General features: G+C 59.2%; 1 protein-coding gene across 2 annotated transcripts in view; it reads left to right on the top strand.

The window, feature by feature from the left end:
* Positions 1-18,805, top strand: part of AGO2 (argonaute RISC catalytic component 2) — a 69,181-nt gene that overhangs the window by 26,366 nt on the left and 24,010 nt on the right. For both annotated transcript variants that reach the window (XM_054590531.1, XM_054590530.1), the window contains exons 2-3: positions 6,018-6,213; positions 17,611-17,731. In XM_054590531.1, the coding sequence (XP_054446506.1) occupies positions 6,018-6,213; positions 17,611-17,731 (317 nt within the window). The remainder of the gene's footprint in view (positions 1-6,017; positions 6,214-17,610; positions 17,732-18,805) is intronic.

The raw sequence follows: 18,805 nt of genomic DNA, 5'->3' as shown, positions 1-18,805 counted from the left end.
CTATCAGCGGCTGGGACCCTGTTTTCTCTGCTTAAAGATGAGGCCACTCTGTCCTCTCGGAGCTGAAGTCCTCGAGGATGTGGGGTCCTCAGCCTGTTTGTCGGTCCCGTGAGGTTTATGGATGGAACCCTTTGCAGAATCATGTTTTTCAAGGCACAAAACAAAATGCATAGCATGACCAAGAAGCCTGGTCATATTGAAGTACCATCACCAGAACACCGAATGAGCGCAGGCTGGCGCGGCTCAGCAGACTGCGCGCCGGCCTGCGAACCAAAAGGCCGCTGGGCCCACTCCCGGCCAGGGCGCAGGCCTGGGCTGCGGGCCGGGTCTTGCAAGAGGCAACCACCCAATGTTTCTCAGCCTCTCTCCCTCCCTTTCCCTCTCTATAAAAATAAAAAAATAAAATAAAATCTTTCAAAAAGAAACACCAGATGAACGTGTAACAAAGTGATAAACAAGTGCTTTGGTGGCACTTAAGAAGCAGGGTGAACAGAGTTTGGGCTGATGCGATGGGGCCGTGGCGGTGAGTCTGAGATGCGCTAGGTGCCGAGCCGTCGTCTTGTGACACAGGTGCCCCCGTGTTTTCCGCGAGCCCCAGGTGCTGCTGCTGAGGCTGCTGGGGCTTCTTGTTCCAGTTCCTCACGGCAGGGAGCACTGCGTTTCCGTTGGAGGTCAGTCCAAGGCCATGACCGCTGCGTGCTCCGCGTGGGTCCCAAGCTGAGGCCGGGGTTCGTCGGGGACCCTCGCCCCAGGGCAGGCTCCTCTCGTCTTCCCATGTTGGGCAGGGCGCCTGGAGACCACAGCTGTCGGCCCGGGGCCCGTGGCCCGGGCAGGCAGTCCTGGGGTGCCCGGCGGCAGACCAGTGCTCCAGGAAGCCGCACCAGCCTCTGGATGAAGGCCGCGGTGCTGGCGACAACGCGGCGGACTCCAGGGTCACCTGCCGCATGTGTGGCGTGGCACTTAGCCTGGGGGCCCCAGAGCTCGCCCGTTCTCAGGGGAGGCCAGGACGTCAAGGAGGACAGCAGCGCGGAGGCTGAGACACGGGGGCACATGAGCCCCACTCATGAGGTCGGCCGCCCAGCCCGCGTGCGTGAGGTTTTCTTGAGCGGGTGGTCCCTCACTGAGCAGCCGACGCACCTGCCCTGGGCCCCACGCTCTGGGAGACACGGCTGTGCTCTGCCCCGGCTGCCGTGCCGGGCGTGCAGAGCCGGCTCGGCCTCGGCGCTGTGCCCCGGGCGCTCAGGCCCAGGTAGGAGGTAGGAGCCGGGGAGGAGCCGGTGTGGTTATAAGTTGCAGGTTGCGAAGCCAGGGCCACGGACTGCACTGCAGGGCTCGGGCATCACTCGAGGGACCTACACTGGGCTGTGCCCTGTGAGACCCCCTGCCGGGCCCCTGCCCCCACCCCGCACCCCTGCAGCTCCCGCAGGGGGGCGGCACAGACGGCCCTTCCAGGCTTCCCTGTCACCGGGTCCTCCCCAGGAGTGCTTGGGGTCCCAGCTGGGGAAACCCCCCAGCGTCCCAGAGGGCTCCGGCAGCCCTGGGCTCCCCACGCGGCCTTTCCCCGGGGGGTGGCGGGCGCGGTCGGGCTGGCCCGTGCCTGCCTGACGTGAGTTGTGTGTGAACAGAGGTTCCTGGAGAGACGTCAGGGTTGCCATTGGTTGGCTGCGTGTCGCTGTGAAAGGTGTACTGAGGCCACGGGACCGCTGCTGCCACCTGCCCCGCCCACGGCGCCCCTCACTTTGCTCCTGTCACCTCGCTTTCCTGTCACATGGCTCCAGTCCCGGGTGCCAGCTTTCTCCCAGTCCCTGCCCCATAAGCAGGAGGAGCGCCTGCCCTCTTTCCTGGCGGGCAGGGGCGGCCCCTCTGTGACCCTCCTCGGAAAAGGCGGCACCCGCCCAGCCCCGGGGAGGCGGGGGAGGACCAGGACTGCGCTGACAGCCTGCCCACCCGGCGTCCGTCCCGTCGCTGTGACGCACTCGCTCACACAGGAAGTCGGTTACTCATTCCCTGGTTTCCCTTTCACTGACCGAGAAGTGGCTCTGACACAGGGACTTTCAAAAGCACGTGCGAGTGCCCGCGGCGGTCCTGCCAGCGCTTGCCTCCGGCTCGGGGACCCCGCCCTCAGAAGTCACTCTGGCCAGCGCTGCCGGACCGACGGGGTCGCCTCCACAGTGCTCAGGGGCTGAGCCGGCCGCTGTCCTGGATGTGTCACACATACACACACCCTGCCCCTGCACAGCTGGGTCCCTTTCCTCTCGTAGCTACAGTCCCGTGTCTGGGTTCCCAGATGGGAAAGGACCGGCCTTACCATTCCTCGGGGTTTTGCCCCCGACACAGAGGCCGGGTGGACGTTGACAGAAACAACAGGAAACACATTCAGAACAAAACCATTGCGCGGGCTGGGAGTCGAGCCATGTGGTGGGGCCGGGTGTTGCGATAGTTTCCACAGCCGGGCGGTGGAGGGGACCCGAATTTCCCACGGAGTGCGGAGAGGGTGCTGGAGAACCTGGGGGCCGGGGGCCCACGCGGCCGCTGGGAAACACACGGGGTCCTCCACGCGGGGCGGGGGTTTGGGGCGGGGGCCCGCTGAGCAGGGGCAGAGCCATAACCAGTTCTTTCTCTTTTCCTTTTTTTCTTTTTGGCAGTTGTGTAGATTTTTGTGAGCGGTGACAGGCATGTGGGTAACCCACATATGGAGCTTCTCTGGGGACACTGCCCCCTCATTCCGCTCCCGGGGCAGCCGCATCTGGATGCGGGAGGGGCCTTTCCTTACCCCTTGGGCCCAGGGGGCTGTGCCGAGTCTCTCGCCACGCAGCGCGCACCTCTGGGTTCCCAGCCCCTTTGCGGCGACTTTCTGCATCTCCCTGAGTGCCCAAGGGGCGCCCTCCTTGAACCCCGCTCCGTGGTCACTTGGCACCCCCTCGCCGGCGCCTCGCCCACGGCAGAATGCCCCTTCTCCTAGCCTCCCAGGGAGGCCCAGGTGGGGAGAAGCTGGTGGCGTGTCCTGGACCGAGTCTTCCCAAGTGCCCGGTTCTCTTGGGCTTTCGTTTACTCAACAGAGGTTGACGGCACCTGCTGCCGTTGTGCGGGGGGGGGTGGAGGAGGTCAGCCGGGGCCTCACACTCGGGGGGCTGGTGATAACCATGCTTGTCAGTGGCATATGCCCACCAGGCACCCACCGGTGGGCTCCGTTGGGCGGCCACCGTCACGGTTCTGCCCGTGGCTCCGGGCGGGCACAGGGCTGCTGCAGCCCAAAGAGCCGCCTGTGTCGGCGGTGGTGAAGGCATTTGGTGTCCATCTCGGTGTCCGGCGCTCACCCGTCGGTGAGCGGCCTTGCCCATCAGTCCCCCGCCCCTGCCACCTGTGGAACTCGGGCCCCTCCTGCCGCATTTGATCCTCTCCAGTGTTTCGTCTGTGACTCCTGCCTGTTCTGGCAGGACTCCTGCAAGATATAAAAACAGCCGTAGACCCCTGGGGCCCGGCAGCTTCATCGTCTTCAGCAGGGGGTGGGGGGGCTCCTTTCCCAAAGCTGCGAAACAGCCTGTCTGTTTTCTCTGCTTGGAAAGCGTTGCAGCTTTCACTCGTGGCTTTGTGTCCCTGACGCCTTCCCACGCTGCCAGTCACACTGTCCTTGTTGAGTCTAGATGCGAGGAAGAAGCACCTTGTGAAGTTATGTACTTTATGACTATGTTACTACTGCGATTTTTCCACTGCTTTTATCAACACAGCTTAGTAACTCAAACTAGTGGAGAGTTTTCTTTGTTTCCCATGGCAGATTCTGCAGAAGTAATAGGTGTGGGGCAGCACGGGAAAGTACAGGCTCAGCCTGAGCAGGGGCCCGAGGCCGAGCCGTGCCAGCCGGTCAGGTGTAAGCCAGCTGCGAGCACTGGTGCCTGCCGGGCGGTGGCCGTGGTGGCGCGGGCAGAGCCTGGGTTTGGAGCCGAGGGCCCCGCGGTCCTGCTCTGTTCTGCCTGAGCCTGGGCGGCTTCGCTTTTCAAGGGCAACGGCTCCCTCCTGCAGCCGTGAGGCACAGTCCAGACACGTGTGCAGGCACCTGGTACCTGGGCCCGCGTCCCCAAAACCCAGCACGGGGACCAGGATTCTGCGGCCCTGCGGCTGGGCATTGCCCGGACCCGGGTGTGACCCCCGTGGTTTAATGTTGCTTCCATGCTCACGAGAGCCCTCCTGCTGGACAGGAGGCACCCACTGAGAATGGACCTGTGTCCGTGGGCACGCAGCGCTGCGGCCATCCCCGTCCTCGGGGCCTGAGCCGGGCCGTCCGTGCCGTGGCCTGTCGGGAGCCCTCGTGTGAAGGGGCCCGTGTCCCTGCTGAGCTTACGAGGAGCCAGCGCTGCATCTGTTTGGCAACTCGCCCTCAGACACTGTCCTGGGAGGCGACCCGGGAGCCGCTCGAGAACCCTAACTATGCACGTGTCCTCGATCCTGGCACAATGCCCGGCACGCAAGAGGCACCGGAGCGCGCCTGCGTGGGGAGGGGGCGCCGCGCAGTCTGTGAGCTCGTCATCTGTGAAGTCACACTAGCTCAGTGGAGGGAGGCCTGAGGGTTTCCAGATGGAATAACTCAGTGAGATGAGTAACCTTTAAAGCGTGTTTGTTTTCTCATAGAAAGAAAACAAAACAAAAAACAAGTAATTCAAGGCCTCTGAGTTTTCCTAGGTCAGAAGGACAGGAAGAACAGCTTCTATTATTATTAGTGGAGTATTTTTGTCTCCAGTGAATGTCAGTAGCAATTGAGGTACATGGCTTTTTTATTTTATTTTTTTTAATGAGGATTTTTAAAAAAACAAATTCTTGAGCGAAAGTTTAAAGTATTCTGTTATTGGGAAAGTATTTTTCCCCCTAAAGCCACAGTGTTAGCTGTACTGATGGGATTGGTGAGCGTGTGCGTGGGGGGAAGTCCTTCATGCCGTCTGGGGCGGAGAGCCTTCCCTCACGGCTGTGTGGGCGATGGCGGAGGGCGCGGTGGCGACTCCTGCCCCTCTGTGGCCCACCGTGGCCCCCTGTGGCCGAGTCTCTGAGCCTCCAAGTCTCCGATCGCCCGCAGCACCGGAGCTGCCCGGCCCTCCTGCGCAGAGAAGGGGGACGGGGCGCACCCAGTGTGTGTGCCGGCCCCTGGGTGACGCACGCGCTGAGGTAAAGAGCCAGCTTCCTGTGGCGCCACCGCCAGTGTGGGTGTGGTGCTGGCCCCGGGGAGCGGGCGCCGAGTCGCGGTTTCAGGGGACCTGAGAGATTATGGAGACTTGGGGACCCGCGTGGCCCCTGCACACCTGTCCAAAGCCCTGGAAGCCACCTGTGGGAGATGGCGTGCAGGCTGGGAGTGCGGCGAGCACTGGTGTCTGGACGCCGTGGCTTCTTAACTCTTGGTGCTCGGTGGTCGCTGTAGAGGACATGCTCCGAGTGACTGGGGCAGCCTTCTCTCACCTGTCCCAGCGTCAGCGTCCTCAGACAGGGTTCGGGTGGTGTGTCTGGGCTCACTGTGTGTCACGTGCTCTCCGACCCCCGGGGGGTGCTCGCGGTCCCCCTGGGGGGGCAGATACCTCAATCGCGGCGATGGCGCAGCGCAGCGCTCAGGCTGGGAACTCACGGTGAATTGGCGGGGCCCCCGGTGTGGGCGGGAGGGGGCTGAGTGGCTGGGAGCCCCCTGCAGAAATGACTAGCATCGGGGGACAGCGCCGCAGCGCGGGGATCTGGGCAGAGCAAGGAGGGGGCCCGGGAGGGGGCAGTTTGGAAAAGGAGGGCATGGGGCCTGCCGTGTGCCACTGAGTGAGAGGAGGGCACACTGAGGGAGGGGGGCTCCTGAGCCTGGCAGGCGGGGGCCTCTGTGGTGAGGCGGAGAATGGAAGGGCCGGGGCACCAGCCGCACAGGGTCCCGGGGAGGTGGGAAGGACAGTGGGGTGAGTGCCCAGCCCCTGCCGGCGCTCCGCCGCCTCTGGACGGCCGCGCGTTGCCCTGTGTGACCACTGCCCCGAGTGACGGTGACCTCTTTGCTGTTGCAGTGCTCACGCCTCCTGCGCCGCCGCCGCCCCCCATCCAAGGATATGCCTTCAAGCCTCCACCCAGACCCGACTTCGGGACCTCTGGGAGAACAATCAAGTTACAGGCCAACTTCTTTGAAATGGACATTCCAAAAATTGACATCTATCACTATGAATTGGATATCAAGCCAGAGAAATGCCCAAGGAGAGTTAACAGGTACCGTGTCCTCCTTTATTGATCTTGGTGGATTTGTGCGGGTGATCTTTGCATGCAAACACAAGGTTTTAATCAGCCCTTCGATTCTCAGCAGGTCCTTCCGAGCTTCTTCCCAGGAAGTTTCTATTGGGTTTATTTTTTGAAAAACGTTTTTGTATCAAGGTGCAATGAAGTATGTATCGTACGTTCAATCCAGTGAGTTCGGACCAGCGGGCACGTCTGCCCCCGCCCCCGACGCGTCCTGCGCTGGTGTGTCAGGCGGGTGCCGCTCCGGCATTGGAGCAGCTGTGCGGCCTGCGAGGCCGGCCCCGCCCCCTGCCCGCCACTCACCCGCTCCTTCCACCCGCGGGGAGTTCCTGGATTGGCCTGCCCCACTGTGTGTATTAATAGTGTCTTGTTTCTGTTGCTGAGGAACACTTTATGACACGAACATTTCATCATTTATTCATTCCTCCTCTTGTTAGACACTTGGGCTGCTGGGCTTTCTTTTATGTGCAAAGCTACCATGAACGTTCTTAAGTCTTTTTTGTGGACACAGTGTTTTCATGTCTCTTAGATGCGAAAGGAGGAGAGAAATTGCGGGACCAAAGGGTGGGAGCCGTTTGGCTGTGGGGGGAGCTACCAGGTGCGTCCGGAGAGGGCGGCAGCCTCTCGTCCCGCGCCACACCCGCACCATGCCCGTGCACTTGGTGTGGCCAGTCTTTTTGATTCTTGCTGTTTTGGTGGGTGTGGAGTGGCTTTGCATGGTGGTTTTAATTTTCATTTCCTGATGACTAATGAGTCGAACTCCTTTCATGTGCGTATATCTATGAATTATATTATATGCACGTGTTACAGAATGTCACACCGCGTGTTCCCTCTAGTGAAGGGTCGGTTGGAGTCTCCCCTGCCATGGGGCTGTTGGTCCTTTTGTTACTGACTTGTAGGAGCTTTTGCAATAATACATTCCAGGAGCAGGTCAGGGTGGGGGCTGTGTGCTCACAGTCTGAGTTTTGTAGTTTCACTCCCTTAATCGTGTCTTTAATGGGCAGAACTTCATGATTTGTTCGGGTCCAGCTATCAGATTTTGAAAATGGTCATTGTGTGGCGAGTTCTAAGAAACATTTGCCCACCTGATAGTAACAAAGATATGCTCCAATTTTTTTTTTTCCCCCAAGAACTGCAGTGTTGGCTTGCACGCCTAGGTCTGCAGCGTGCCTTGGACAGGTCGCTGTGTAGGCATGAGGGGCGGGTCGGTTCAGAAAACGTCTCTTCCTGTGGGGATCGCCTCGGCGCTCTAGGGGGGGACATGGATTGATTTTCACGAACTACCCAGGAGCCCCTTGGAATTGTTTTTTATTGTGATTGTTTTGAATCTATAGATAAATTCGGGGGAAATTGACACTGTTGAATCTAGCAATGTATAAGCATTGTACAATCTCTATATTTAGGTCTATAGAGAATATTGTACATTCTCTATGTTTAATTTCTCGTAGTAGTTACTCATAACGCTCAGTGTAGAGGGGTCTCATTTGGCTTATTCTTCAGTTATGCTATGTTGTTACTGTGAATGGTGTTTTAGAATTGCGTTTCCAGAGGCAGGGAGCGCCTGCTAGCGAGTACGGGCTGCTCCCAGGGTGGCGGCGGGCTCGCGCCGGAGTCGGCGTGGCGGTGGCGCGCAGGGCCACGGGGCTGCCCTCGCGCCTCCGCCCGCACCCCGTAAGAGCGTGGGGATGATGGCTCCACAAAGATGTTAGTTACATTTTTTCGTTACTTTTGAATGAGGGTGGCTTTACTGTTTCATTCCAGTTTTTACTGAGTTTCATTTCTTCGACTTGCTTTTGGTGACAGCTCGGAAATCCAGTAAAAACGACATGGAAGGTACATGGTGCAAGTGGCCGCTCTTACCGCTCTGCTCTCGGGGGACACGTTTCCCCTTTCACCTCTGAAACGGGACACTCCTCCCAGGACTTTGGGAGAGACCCCGAGCTCTGCCGGTGCGGGGCCCTGTCCGGGCTGCTGGCCCTGCACACCGCGGTGCTTGTCCACCCGGCAATGCCACGCGTTACTTTTGTGTGTGGCGGGCGGGGGGGGGGTGTTAAATCGGCTTCTGTTTCTGGCTGTGGTGATGTATTGTGTTATACCTGTCTTCAGCCGTGGTGCGACCTTTTTACCTATTGCTGGAGTTAGTGTTGGCCTTCTGTGGGTTTTTGTGTCCATGCCATGGCGGGCATCGCTCCGTGCCCTCTCATGGGGGCGCGTCCCCATCCCCTGTGCCCGAGAAGAATGACGTGAGATCGGTATAATGCCTGTTTGACCAGCTTGTCACCGAAACCACTTGGGCCTAGATTTTTCTTTGTAGGAAGTGCTTCCTTGCAATTTGATTTCTTTGCCAGATATTACACTGTTCAGATTTTTCCATTTCTTTCTGTATCTGCTTTGGATAGTTTATGTCTTTTATGGCATCTGCCCATTTCCCGTAAGTTGTTGGGCTGTTGGGCATAGAACTGGTCACAGTATTCTTTCCGTGTCTGCAGGGTCTGGAGGGAGTGAAAGCTCCTGAGCGTTCCTCATATTTTAAACTGGTGTTTTCTCTCCTTCCCCCCCCCCCCCCCCCCCAGGTTTGCAGAGGTGATCAGTCAGCGGCATCTTTTCACAGAAACAGCTTTTCACTTTGTTGACTTTTGTCTTTTGTTTGCCCAGGCTCCCGCCCCTCCCCCCGCCCTCACACTTTTCCCCTCTGATGTTTGGCATTTTCTTCCACTGATGGGGAGTTTAGAGCCTCAGTTTTAAACCTTTCTTCTTTCCTGTCCGTTTATTGAAGCCGGCGGTACTCCCAAACTTGCTTTTAGCAATAGCCCATACATTTTGATACATTTTAGTTTTTCTTTAGTTTAAAATATTTTCTCATTTTCTTTGTGAAATTCTTTTTTAATCCATGGTGTTTAGAAGGTATTGTTCAATTTGTAACTCTTCGGAGAGTGTTTTTAAATACCCTGTTTTCATTGGTTGCTAATTTATTTTCTTTATGCTTACAAAACACTGTCCGGATTTCAGTCTTTTGAAACATTGGGACTTATTTTATGGCTAAGCATGTGATTTATCTTGTTAAACGGAGAATTTTATAACAGCGTGATCCCGTTTACTCCCACTTTAGCCAGAGTTCTCCTGTGCTTCTGCGTGCGTCCCGGGCCCGCGGCCTGACGTCGTGGTGACGGCAGGGCGTCAGCCCAGCCCCCGCGCGGGAACCGGCCCGCGCACGGCGGCCCGGCACCTCTCCCCAGCGCCCTTTCAGGCTTGACAGTGTGCTCCCTGTCTGTCGTATTTTTGAAAGATCTGTTTGTGGGACCTTGAATTCTAAATTGACAGTTTTTCCGCAGCACCTCAAAAATGTCTTGATGTTGACTTTTTCTCCTCGTTGTATATGAGGAAATGGCAGCTCGTTTGCTTAATTGTGCTTCCTGTGTGTGCGATCTGTCTTTTTTTCCTCTGAATATTTTTTATTTTGATGTTGCTTCTCAACAGTTTGACTGTGATGTGCCTCCGTGTGGTTTTCTTCGTATTCTTCCTTCTTGGGGTCATTGAGGTTTACCTTTGTATGTTTCATGAGATTTGAGTGAAAGACTGGCTATTATTTCTTTAAACACTTTTTTCTGCCCCATTTTCTTTATTGCTGGGATTGCAATTATGTGTCTGATGAAACCCTTTGGTATTGTCTTCATGTCATTGAGCCTGTGGTTTAAAAAACAAAACAAAACCTCTTTTTTCCAGTTTGGATTAATCTTTATTAATCTGTCCTCAAGATCACTTTACCCATTCTTTTTTTTTTTTTTTAAATAGCGTACAGTCTTCTACAGTCACTGTCCGATGAAATGTTTAAATTTAGATATTCTCCTTCCAGGTCTAGAATTGGCACTTGGTCCTTTTTCCTGGTTTGCGTTCTCTGCCGAGATTTCCCACCTGTTCGCTCATTGTTCCCATCTTTTTTGTGACGACCTGGAATGTATTTATAGTGACTGTTTCGTTAGCAGCCTTTGTCTGCTCACTATGCAACACATGGGCCATCTCAGCGTCTGTCTCTGTTGACAGGCTAGTGTTGCTTACTCTCCTGCCCAGTGCACTCTTTGGTTGTCGAACCTTGTAGGCGTCCCATGGAGGGTGTCTGGGTTTTGCCGTCTTCCTTGGTCCCTGCCACACGGGTCCCTGCCTCTCCCACAGCCCCAGACCTGCCCCGGCCCCATCTCCTCAGCGGGGCGGACTGCCGCTGCCCGGCGCGCCTCGCGCTCCGCGCTCCGCGCTGTGCTCCTGGGCAGCGAGCACATGACTCAGCAGCAGGCCTGGTCCCGAGCTGCCTGCTTTCCAGCGCCAGAAGTGCCACCGCATGTGACCTCCCGATATTCCGTGTTTGGGGACGGGGGGCGGGGGGGCGGGCGGTGAGTCCACTGTAGCCGTTTTGCCGTGGTCGGAAACGGAATTCTCGCACACGGTTTGGTGGCTGCGTCCTGGTTCCTTGTCAACCACTCTCTGCTGCTGTGTTTTTGCCTGTTCACAGCCTTTGTGAGAGAAAGAATGTTTGGGGATTCAGTTCCTTTATCTGTGAAACTGAATAGTTAGACATTAATCCAGACTTTTTAGAAAGTGATTTTGTGTCTCTACTAAAATAAAAATAGCATTTACCCTTTGATCCACCAATTCTACCTCTAAGCATTTGTCCCCAAAAGATTGTTCTCTGAGCAAGCAGCACTTAATCATTTACACAAGTGCTTACTAAAAAAATGTGTTTTCTGGACAAAAACTTTGTCACAGCTGGTTTAAACCACTCTGTTCACTGGAGGTCTTCTGCGGCGCGTCGGCGTGCCTGCCGTGTGCACCCGGCGAGTCCTGTGGCCAGGCTCGTGCCCTTGTTCCTGAGCCCCCGGGGACGGGCCCTTGCGGGACCCGACCGCGAGGGCAACCCTGGGAGCCGGGGCGGAGGCGGTTCAAGCGCGCGTGCTGTCCGGGCTGTGGCCGGTGCGGTGGCAGTGGGGCCACGGTGCGCGAGAAGCTTGCTTTCATGGACGCTGTGCCGGAGGCGTGGTGATCCGGCCATGGAGAGAGGCGGCCGGCGGGGAGGGCTAACCCCTGTGCCCTGCGCCGCTGCAGTCCCGCCCGCAAGCGTTCAGGTCACCCAGGTTTCAAAATCACCTCAAGTCAAACGGAAAGCAGCAGGGGGCCGAGCTGCCGCTTTTGTGGCCGCGGCCAGCCTGCACGCCAGCAGGTTCCGCCACTCCCTGCGGTCTGGAGCCGGCCCGAAACGGCTGCGCTCACGTGTGGGGGCCTGCAGTTCACTGCTAGCGCGGACGGGGTTTGGCCGAGGCCCAGCCTCAAGCTTAGGGTCAGTGAGAACGGCTGAGGAAACGGGAGGCAAGAGTTTGTGCCAGCAGAGCCGCCAGCCCTGCCGCAGCGCAGGAACCTCCGTGCGCGTGGGCGGGCAGACCAGCCCTGGCCCCAGCGGGGGAGGGAGGGTCAGGCCAGCGACCAGCAGGGCTTGGGCCCAGCACCGGGGGAGGGGGGACGAGGCGCAGGGTGGAGCTGGAGGCAGAGAGGGCGGGCGCGCCGACTGCCGGCCGCCCCTGAGGGTGGCATGGTCGGGACAGCCCCAGGGCCGCCTGCCACCTCCCCTGCCTCTCCCTCCGCCCCTCATTCCCGCTGCGGGCAGAGGCGGGCTTGGTGTTGAGCCCCTGGCCAGTGAGGGGCCCAGATGGGGTGCCGTCTACCCACGGAAGTGCCACCTGCCCCCGCTGTGATGAGCCGCTGGGCTCCCCGTCACTGAGTGTCTGCGTGGGGTGGGTCCAGTACGGGCAGGTCCGCCCCCTCAGGGTGTCCCCCGCGCCGTAGACCCAGGGCCCGGCCCCTGGGCCGCGATCGACTATGCTGCGCTCAGGTGCACAGGCCGGCTCCAAGGGCAAGGCCTGCCTCCCAGCCGCCCTTCCCCTGGTTCCCCTCAGGCTCCGGCTTGTGGCCCCAGGAGGGCCCTACGGGACACTCGCTCTGTGCCATGAAGGGGACCTTACAGGGCAGCCAGACTGTCGTTGTGGCCTGTGCCCACGTTGGTCCCGTCCCCTGGAGGGAGTGTGCGTGGCCCGGGCCTTAGGAGGCGGCCGGGGCCGTGTGTGTGCGTTCGCCCTCCTCCCTCCGGGGCTGCTTCCGCCCGTCGGTCCCGGAGAGGCAGGGACAGGGGGTCTGAGGCCGTGAAAGCAGGAAGAGCAAGCAGGAGAAATCACACATAAGGGGGCCCGTGGGGCTGGGTAGGTGAGCGTGCCGTGGCCTGCTGGCCAGTGTCCGCGGTGTGGCCGCAGCGGAGCGTCACCGCGTGCACGCTGAGTCTGGAGACACAGGCTGCCGTGTCCCGAGTGGCCTGTTGCTGTCGGGTCACAGCACATGCTGCAGTGACAGCTCGCTCTCTGCCCTCGATGACGGCTCTGTGTGCGGTGACAGGGTGGGAAAGCGGCCAGCTCCCCAACCACGTGCTGGACGCGGTGGGTTTAAAAAATGGCAACAGAGTCCCGGCTGGTGGGGCTCAGGGGACTGAGCACCGGCCTGCGAACCACAGGGTCGCCGGTTGGATTCCCAGTCGGGGCCCAGGCCTGGGGTGCAGGCCAGGTCCCCTGCTTGGGGGCGTGCGAGGCAACCGATCCGTGTCTCTCACACAATGATGTTTCTCTGTCTCTCTGTCTGCCTCCCTCCCCTCTCTCTAAAAATAAATAAAATCTTTTAAATAATGACAATACGGTGGGAGGGAGGGTTTCTTTTCTGGTGCCTACATAGTTATGTGGACGCACAGGTCCGAAAATGCGCAGGTGACTTGCAGGAACACGATGGAGGTGAGGAGGTGGTCCAGGCAGACTGGCAGCATTATCCGCATTTGAAATGTACAATGAGAACATATTTAATGTCAACCCTGTGTAATTAGAAATTAACAAAAGGATGTCTCTTTAAGAAGAGAACTTCCCATTGGTGTGGCAAAAAGGCAGACACGCTAACAGAGAGCACACCAGCCTCTGGGCTGGCAAGCCTGTCCCGTGACGGTGCGGTGGCACGTGTGGCGCCTTGTCGCTGCCTCGTGCCAGCGCGTGGCCATGCGTCTCCTCCGCGTCCCCACCAATGAGGGGTCGTCCCCGTCGATGAGGGTGTCGGCGTCGGGCGTTGTTGGAGGACTGACCGCGTTGCCTGGCGGGCGGGGCGTGCTGACCTGTCGCCAGCGGCTGCGGCTGTCACTCAGCATTTGTCCGTAGGCCCCTCCGTAGGGAGCCCGGCACGGGAAGGCGGGGACTGTCAGGGGAGCCCCGTGGCCAGGCCTGAAGCTAAGGAGGAACTGAACGTGTCCCCAGGCGGCCCCCTCACTGCAGGGCAGCTCGGCTAGGGGGCTGGGGAAACCCGGGGCCTGGGCAGCAGGGGGTGGGGAGTTACTTTGTCTTGGGAACAGAGCTGTCGCTGGGGAGTGAGAGAAGTTTCTGGAAATCTGGAGGTCGATGTGGTGATGGTTGTACAACAGCAGTGTGAATGTACTTCATGCTGCTGAGATGTACATGGAAAAACGACCAAAACGGCACATTTTATGTTACCTGTTCACTACCAAAACTGAGATAAAGGGAAAGGGAGAGAGCAGGGAAGGGAGGGAAGGGAGGAAGGAAGGGGAAGGGGGGAAGGAAGGAAGGAAGGGGGAAGGAAGGAAGGAGGAAAGGGAGGAAGGGAGGACGGAAGGAAGGAAGGGGGAGGGGGGGGAGGAAGGGAGGAAGCGGGGAAAGAAGGAGCTCTGGCCAGAAAGCACACCGGTGCGGGGAGTCGCAGCTCTTTCGAGGCCGAGCAGATGGGGCGCAGGCACACCCGTCTGGCTTCCCAGGCCCGTCCCCCATCCCGGTCTGCACGGACTGGGCTTCCTGGGCGCTGGTCCTGAAGTGGGTTCCCCTGCCGGTTGGGCTCTTCGCTGCCTGGGCTCTTCGCCCCTTGGCTCCCCCTGCCCCAGCCCCACCCCCAGGCCCTGGGAGCACAGAAGGACTGCGGAGCGGAGGAGGGAGCGGATGAAGACTTAGCACAGGGCGGGGGGTGGGCATGTGTGCGGTTGTTCGGGGACTGTGTGTGGAGGCCCCACTGTCTGCTGGGCCCCAGAGTGCCCAGAGTCACACGGCCAGCCTCCTGTCTCCTGGGAGCTCCCGGGGTTCTCCGTGGGTTTGTCGGGCCTCACATCCACGAATAAGGGCAGTTCGTCCTTCCGTGCGGTCCCCCGCTTTCTCCTGCCCGCTGCGGTGGCCGCGCTGCAGCCCGGCGTTGGGAATCTCAGGCGGGGGCGGGCGGGGGGTGCTCTGCCAGATTGAGGACATTTCCTTCCCTTCCTCACTGGCTCATTCGCAGAAACCATGCCTGGGTACTGAATTTTATTAAATGCTTTTTTCCTGCATCACTGAGGTTATCATAATTTTAAACCTTTTGTACTTGCTCTGGCCAGGGTCTCAGTTGGGTGTCGTCCTGCAAACTGAAAAGGCACGGGTAGAATTCCTGGTCAGGGCACAGGCCTGGGTTGTGGGTTAAGTCCCCAGTCGGGGCATGTACAGCAGGCAACCACTGTTTCTCTCTCACATCGATGTTTCTCTTCCTCTCTTTCTCCTTTTCCCTCCCTCTGGAATCAATAAAAGAAAGAAAGGGTTTTGTTTTTTTTTTTAAACATTTTACATTTTACTTTTAAAATATGAATAAACTTTATTGAGATATAAGTAGCTACAATAAACCATATTCAAGTATAGTTATGTGAGCTGTAAAAAAGGTACACACTTAGGTAACATAGTGTTAAAACTGTACACACACGTGTACCGACTGAGGCGTGCGGCACTCCGACAACCCCAGAGCTCTTCGCTGCCCCTCCGCAGTGAGTCCTCTGCCCTCAGTCCCCTGCCCCCGCCCCTCACTGAAGTGCCTCTGGGCAACATAGATTATTTTTTGCCCATTAGAAAATGTCGTACGGATGGGATCATGCCGTACGTCCCGCTTTATCTGCCCTCTTCCCCTGAGCTTGTTTTTAAGCGACCCTCCTGCTGCGTGTACTAGCATTTCAGGAGCAGAATAAACACGTCCCACTGTGATGTTGTTCTGTAGCTCATTCACCGTGTGGGGGACGTTGAGTTGTTCCCAGTTTGGGGCTGACACAGGTATCTGCATACAGGCGTGGCCGTGGTTACACGCGTGCACATCTTCTGTGTGTCTGTCGGGTGGTGCTGGGCGGTGCGGTGTACACAGCAGCCTTTGTGTGAACAGGCAGACTTTCGCCCTAAGTGGCTGAATTGTTTTGCATTCAAGGTATCTTTTAAGAGTACAGATTTTTAATTTTTCTGAACTCCAGTTTTTTGTTTCTTTTACAGTTGATACTATTTATGTTCTAAAGTATCTTGGTTTTTCCCAGAGTTCTTGAAGGTTTTTCTCTTGTTTTCTTCCAAAAGCTCTACAGCTTCTAACTGAAGTCTGTAATTTCACATCAGTTACGTGTATCGCGTTAAGCGGGACCTGTCGTTCCTGGCAGCCGCCCAGCGTTCACACTGTGTTGTTTTTAACGTGCTGCTGGAGTCTGCTTGCTAATACTTTGTTTCTCCATCTGTGTTTATACGTGAGATTGGCCAGCAATCGCCGTGTTGGGTTTCGGAGTGGCGCTGGCCCCGTGAAGGGACTCGGGGCGTGTGCCCTCTGAACCCCATTCACGATAGGCTTGAATTTAGCTGGGCAATCTGTTTTTGGAATGCGAGGGGAGCCATCTGGACCTAGAGCTGATCATGAGTCGACCGTGAAGGTGGGGTCCTTGGAGCCTGGGATGTGAGCAGTGGCCTGTTGATGGCCCATGGAGGTGGCCCAGGGTGGCACGTGCAGATGCAGGTGCGGCTGGGCCCCGGCCGCCAGTCAGAGACGGCGGAGGCGGAGGCCGGTCGGGGGCCCCTGGGTTTCACGCTGCCAGCCGGCGCCCTCCCAGCTGGCGCCAGAGGCCTGGTGCATTCTCGGGGGCGCCGCCACAGAGGCTGCGGCAAGAGGCCCCGTCGGCTCCGGGGACTCCCAGGCTGGGGTGTTTGGGGCCGATTGGCGGGTCCCTGGAGACTCGCCTCCCGTGGTCAGTACAGTTGAAGGTCAACCCGGCAAAGCTCTTGGAATACGGAAAGCCGCTTTGGCCGGCTTTCCTCGTGTTCTGGGAAAGGCATGGAACGAGTCTGAGTCTTGCTCCCTGAAAGATGGCCAAGGCCCTGCCCCAGAGCAAGCCCTCGCGGCAGGGCTGGGCTCCATCCCCCCCTGGGGCAGCCTTCAAGGCCTCCTTCCCCCGCCCCCTCTGTCCCCTGCCCTGCTGCCAGGATCCATCTGTCCTTTGCCACATCCCAGCAGCTTCTGCTTCCTGGTGGTGGCCCAGATTTTGAACCTGACGGCCGTTAACTACTGGTCCCTCCATGTGCGCCGTGCCGAGGGTCTCAGGGCCGGGCAGGGTCCTGGCCCTCCCCGCTGGGCTCTCAGGCAGCGTGCGCAGGACGGCCAGGCAGGCAGCGAGTGGGCAGGGGCACCCCGCGCCTCCCCGGACCAATGGCCTGGGGTGCTGGGGCCAGCGCAGGGACGTGTGGCTGCCCAGGCCCTGCCTGCCTCCCGTTGCCTGCGGAGTGCGTGTCTGCAGCACCCTGGCACACCACGGCAGAGCAGTTCCTGTGCGCTCCCGGGGTGCCTGCTGCTGGGGGGCCCGCAGACACGTCTCCACGCTGTGCCCCGCAGACCTGCTGGGTGCTCCTGGCCCCACGGGGGGCTCTGGTGGGACAGGGCCTGCTGGGTCAGTGGGACTCGGGCTCCGGGTCAAACTCAGGGCTTTGCTCTGGGGCCAGACCGAGACGGTGGCAGCGCCTGGCACGCGTTCTTGGCAGGAGGCCAGGCCAATCGCATGGACCCCCGGACACCCCTGCTGGCATCACGTCCCGTGACTTTCCGGCGGCCACAGCAAGGCCCACGGCCGGGCCTGCCCCCGATGTCATTGGGGTGGGGGCTGTGCTCTGTGCCCTGGGGGGAGGCCCGCGGAGTCACACAGCCAAGCCGGTGGCAGTCTGTCCCAGGGCCTCGGCCACAGGAGTCCCGCCCCGCGGGCTGCTGCTCAGTGCCCGGGGCATTCTGGGGGCTTCCGGCGACTGCCACCTGCAGCGCTCAAGGTGGCTCTTGGGGAGGACGCTCTCCAACGTTCCCGCGACTCGGTGAGCGGGGTGAACCCACCGAGGGTCCCAGCGTGAATCTCCACAGAGGAGCGATGACAGTCGCGTCTCTCAAAGGAGCCACAGGGCTTACAGAATTGCTTACGAGTCCGTGTCGGAAGGAGGCTGGCCCCGGGTGCCATTTCTCTGATCTTATTGACACTTTGCCCGAATTCTTTCGTTTCAGGGAAATCGTGGAGCATATGGTCCAGCACTTTAAAACACAGATCTTTGGGGATCGGAAGCCAGTGTTCGACGGAAGGAAGAACCTCTACACAGCCATGCCCCTTCCGATCGGGAGGGAGAAGGTGGGTCCCCGGCGGCGGCTGGGGCCGGCGTTGTGACTGGCTGCAGGGGTGGCCCGTCCTCGCGCGGGGGCGGTGGGCGCCGATCGGCTGCGCCACGCCCTGTGGGCCGTGGGGGCTGCCCTCCGGGTGCCTGGTTGTCAGGGGAGGAGGCTTAAGCTGTCTGCACCCAGAGACAGCCTTCGGGAACGACTTGAAACCACTAGGCTTTCAAATGGGAAACGGAGGCCCAGGCAGGCGCCCCGAGCCACTGGCAGGCAGGAGGCGGGATGGCGGTGGGGTGGCGGGCGGTGGGCTCGCTGGCAGCAGGTGCGTGCGACTGTGGCGGCGGCGCCGAGCCAGCGCTGGCCCTGAAATAACCCGCGCACCAGGGTGCCCGCCCCGGGGTGCTGCTGGTTTGCGGTCACCCTTCCCTGATGCCTTTCTCCATTACATGGCTCCGTTTAAAGAGCAATGAAGCTTCGGCCAGAAGTGGCCACTTCTCGGCACATCTCCCAATGGGGGGCTGCCCCAGGGTGTTCATGATGTCTCTTGAGCAGCAGAGCAGAGATTCAGCTCAGAAATCATCCTCACACAAACTTTTTATGAAAGTACCCGACCTCTCCCGATGGGAGTGGAAGAGCTGGTTTCCTTTGAGGACGACCCACACGATTCGCTTCCTAAGCCCTGAGGCCCCGGGGAGGCGCGCGGCTCCGAGCGGCGAGGGTCTCAGCGGCTGTCCCGCGACCTGCCCGCTCGCCCACGGGACTTGCACTGTTTTGCTCTTGCGTTTTTTTATCATCCTCAGAGGACTGACTCCCCTCGCCCGTCTGGGTGGGTGGTTCCAGCCCCGGCTCGGGGTCGCGCGGCCTGATAAGGGAGGACGATGCAGCTGCGGCAGAGGGGGGGCCGCGGGGACAAGGGCTCCGCACCGAAGGCCCCACGGTGACTCCCAGAGATAGCGCCGGCGTGCCGCCTGGCACGGGGCGATTGACGCTGGCGTCCCGGTTCGAGGGAGCACCAGGGCCTGCGCCTGCCGGGATGGGGGAGGCACCCCACACAGTGGCGAGCTGTGCGCTTGCAGCTGATTGATCATTC

The sequence above is a fragment of the Pteronotus mesoamericanus genome, unplaced genomic scaffold (assembly GCF_021234165.1).
Source record: "Pteronotus mesoamericanus isolate MK-2021 breed Mesoamerican mustached bat unplaced genomic scaffold, CSHL_Meso_final scaffold_174, whole genome shotgun sequence".
NCBI lineage: Eukaryota > Metazoa > Chordata > Mammalia > Chiroptera > Mormoopidae > Pteronotus > Pteronotus mesoamericanus.
This window is presented reverse-complemented; position numbering and strand designations above follow the sequence as displayed.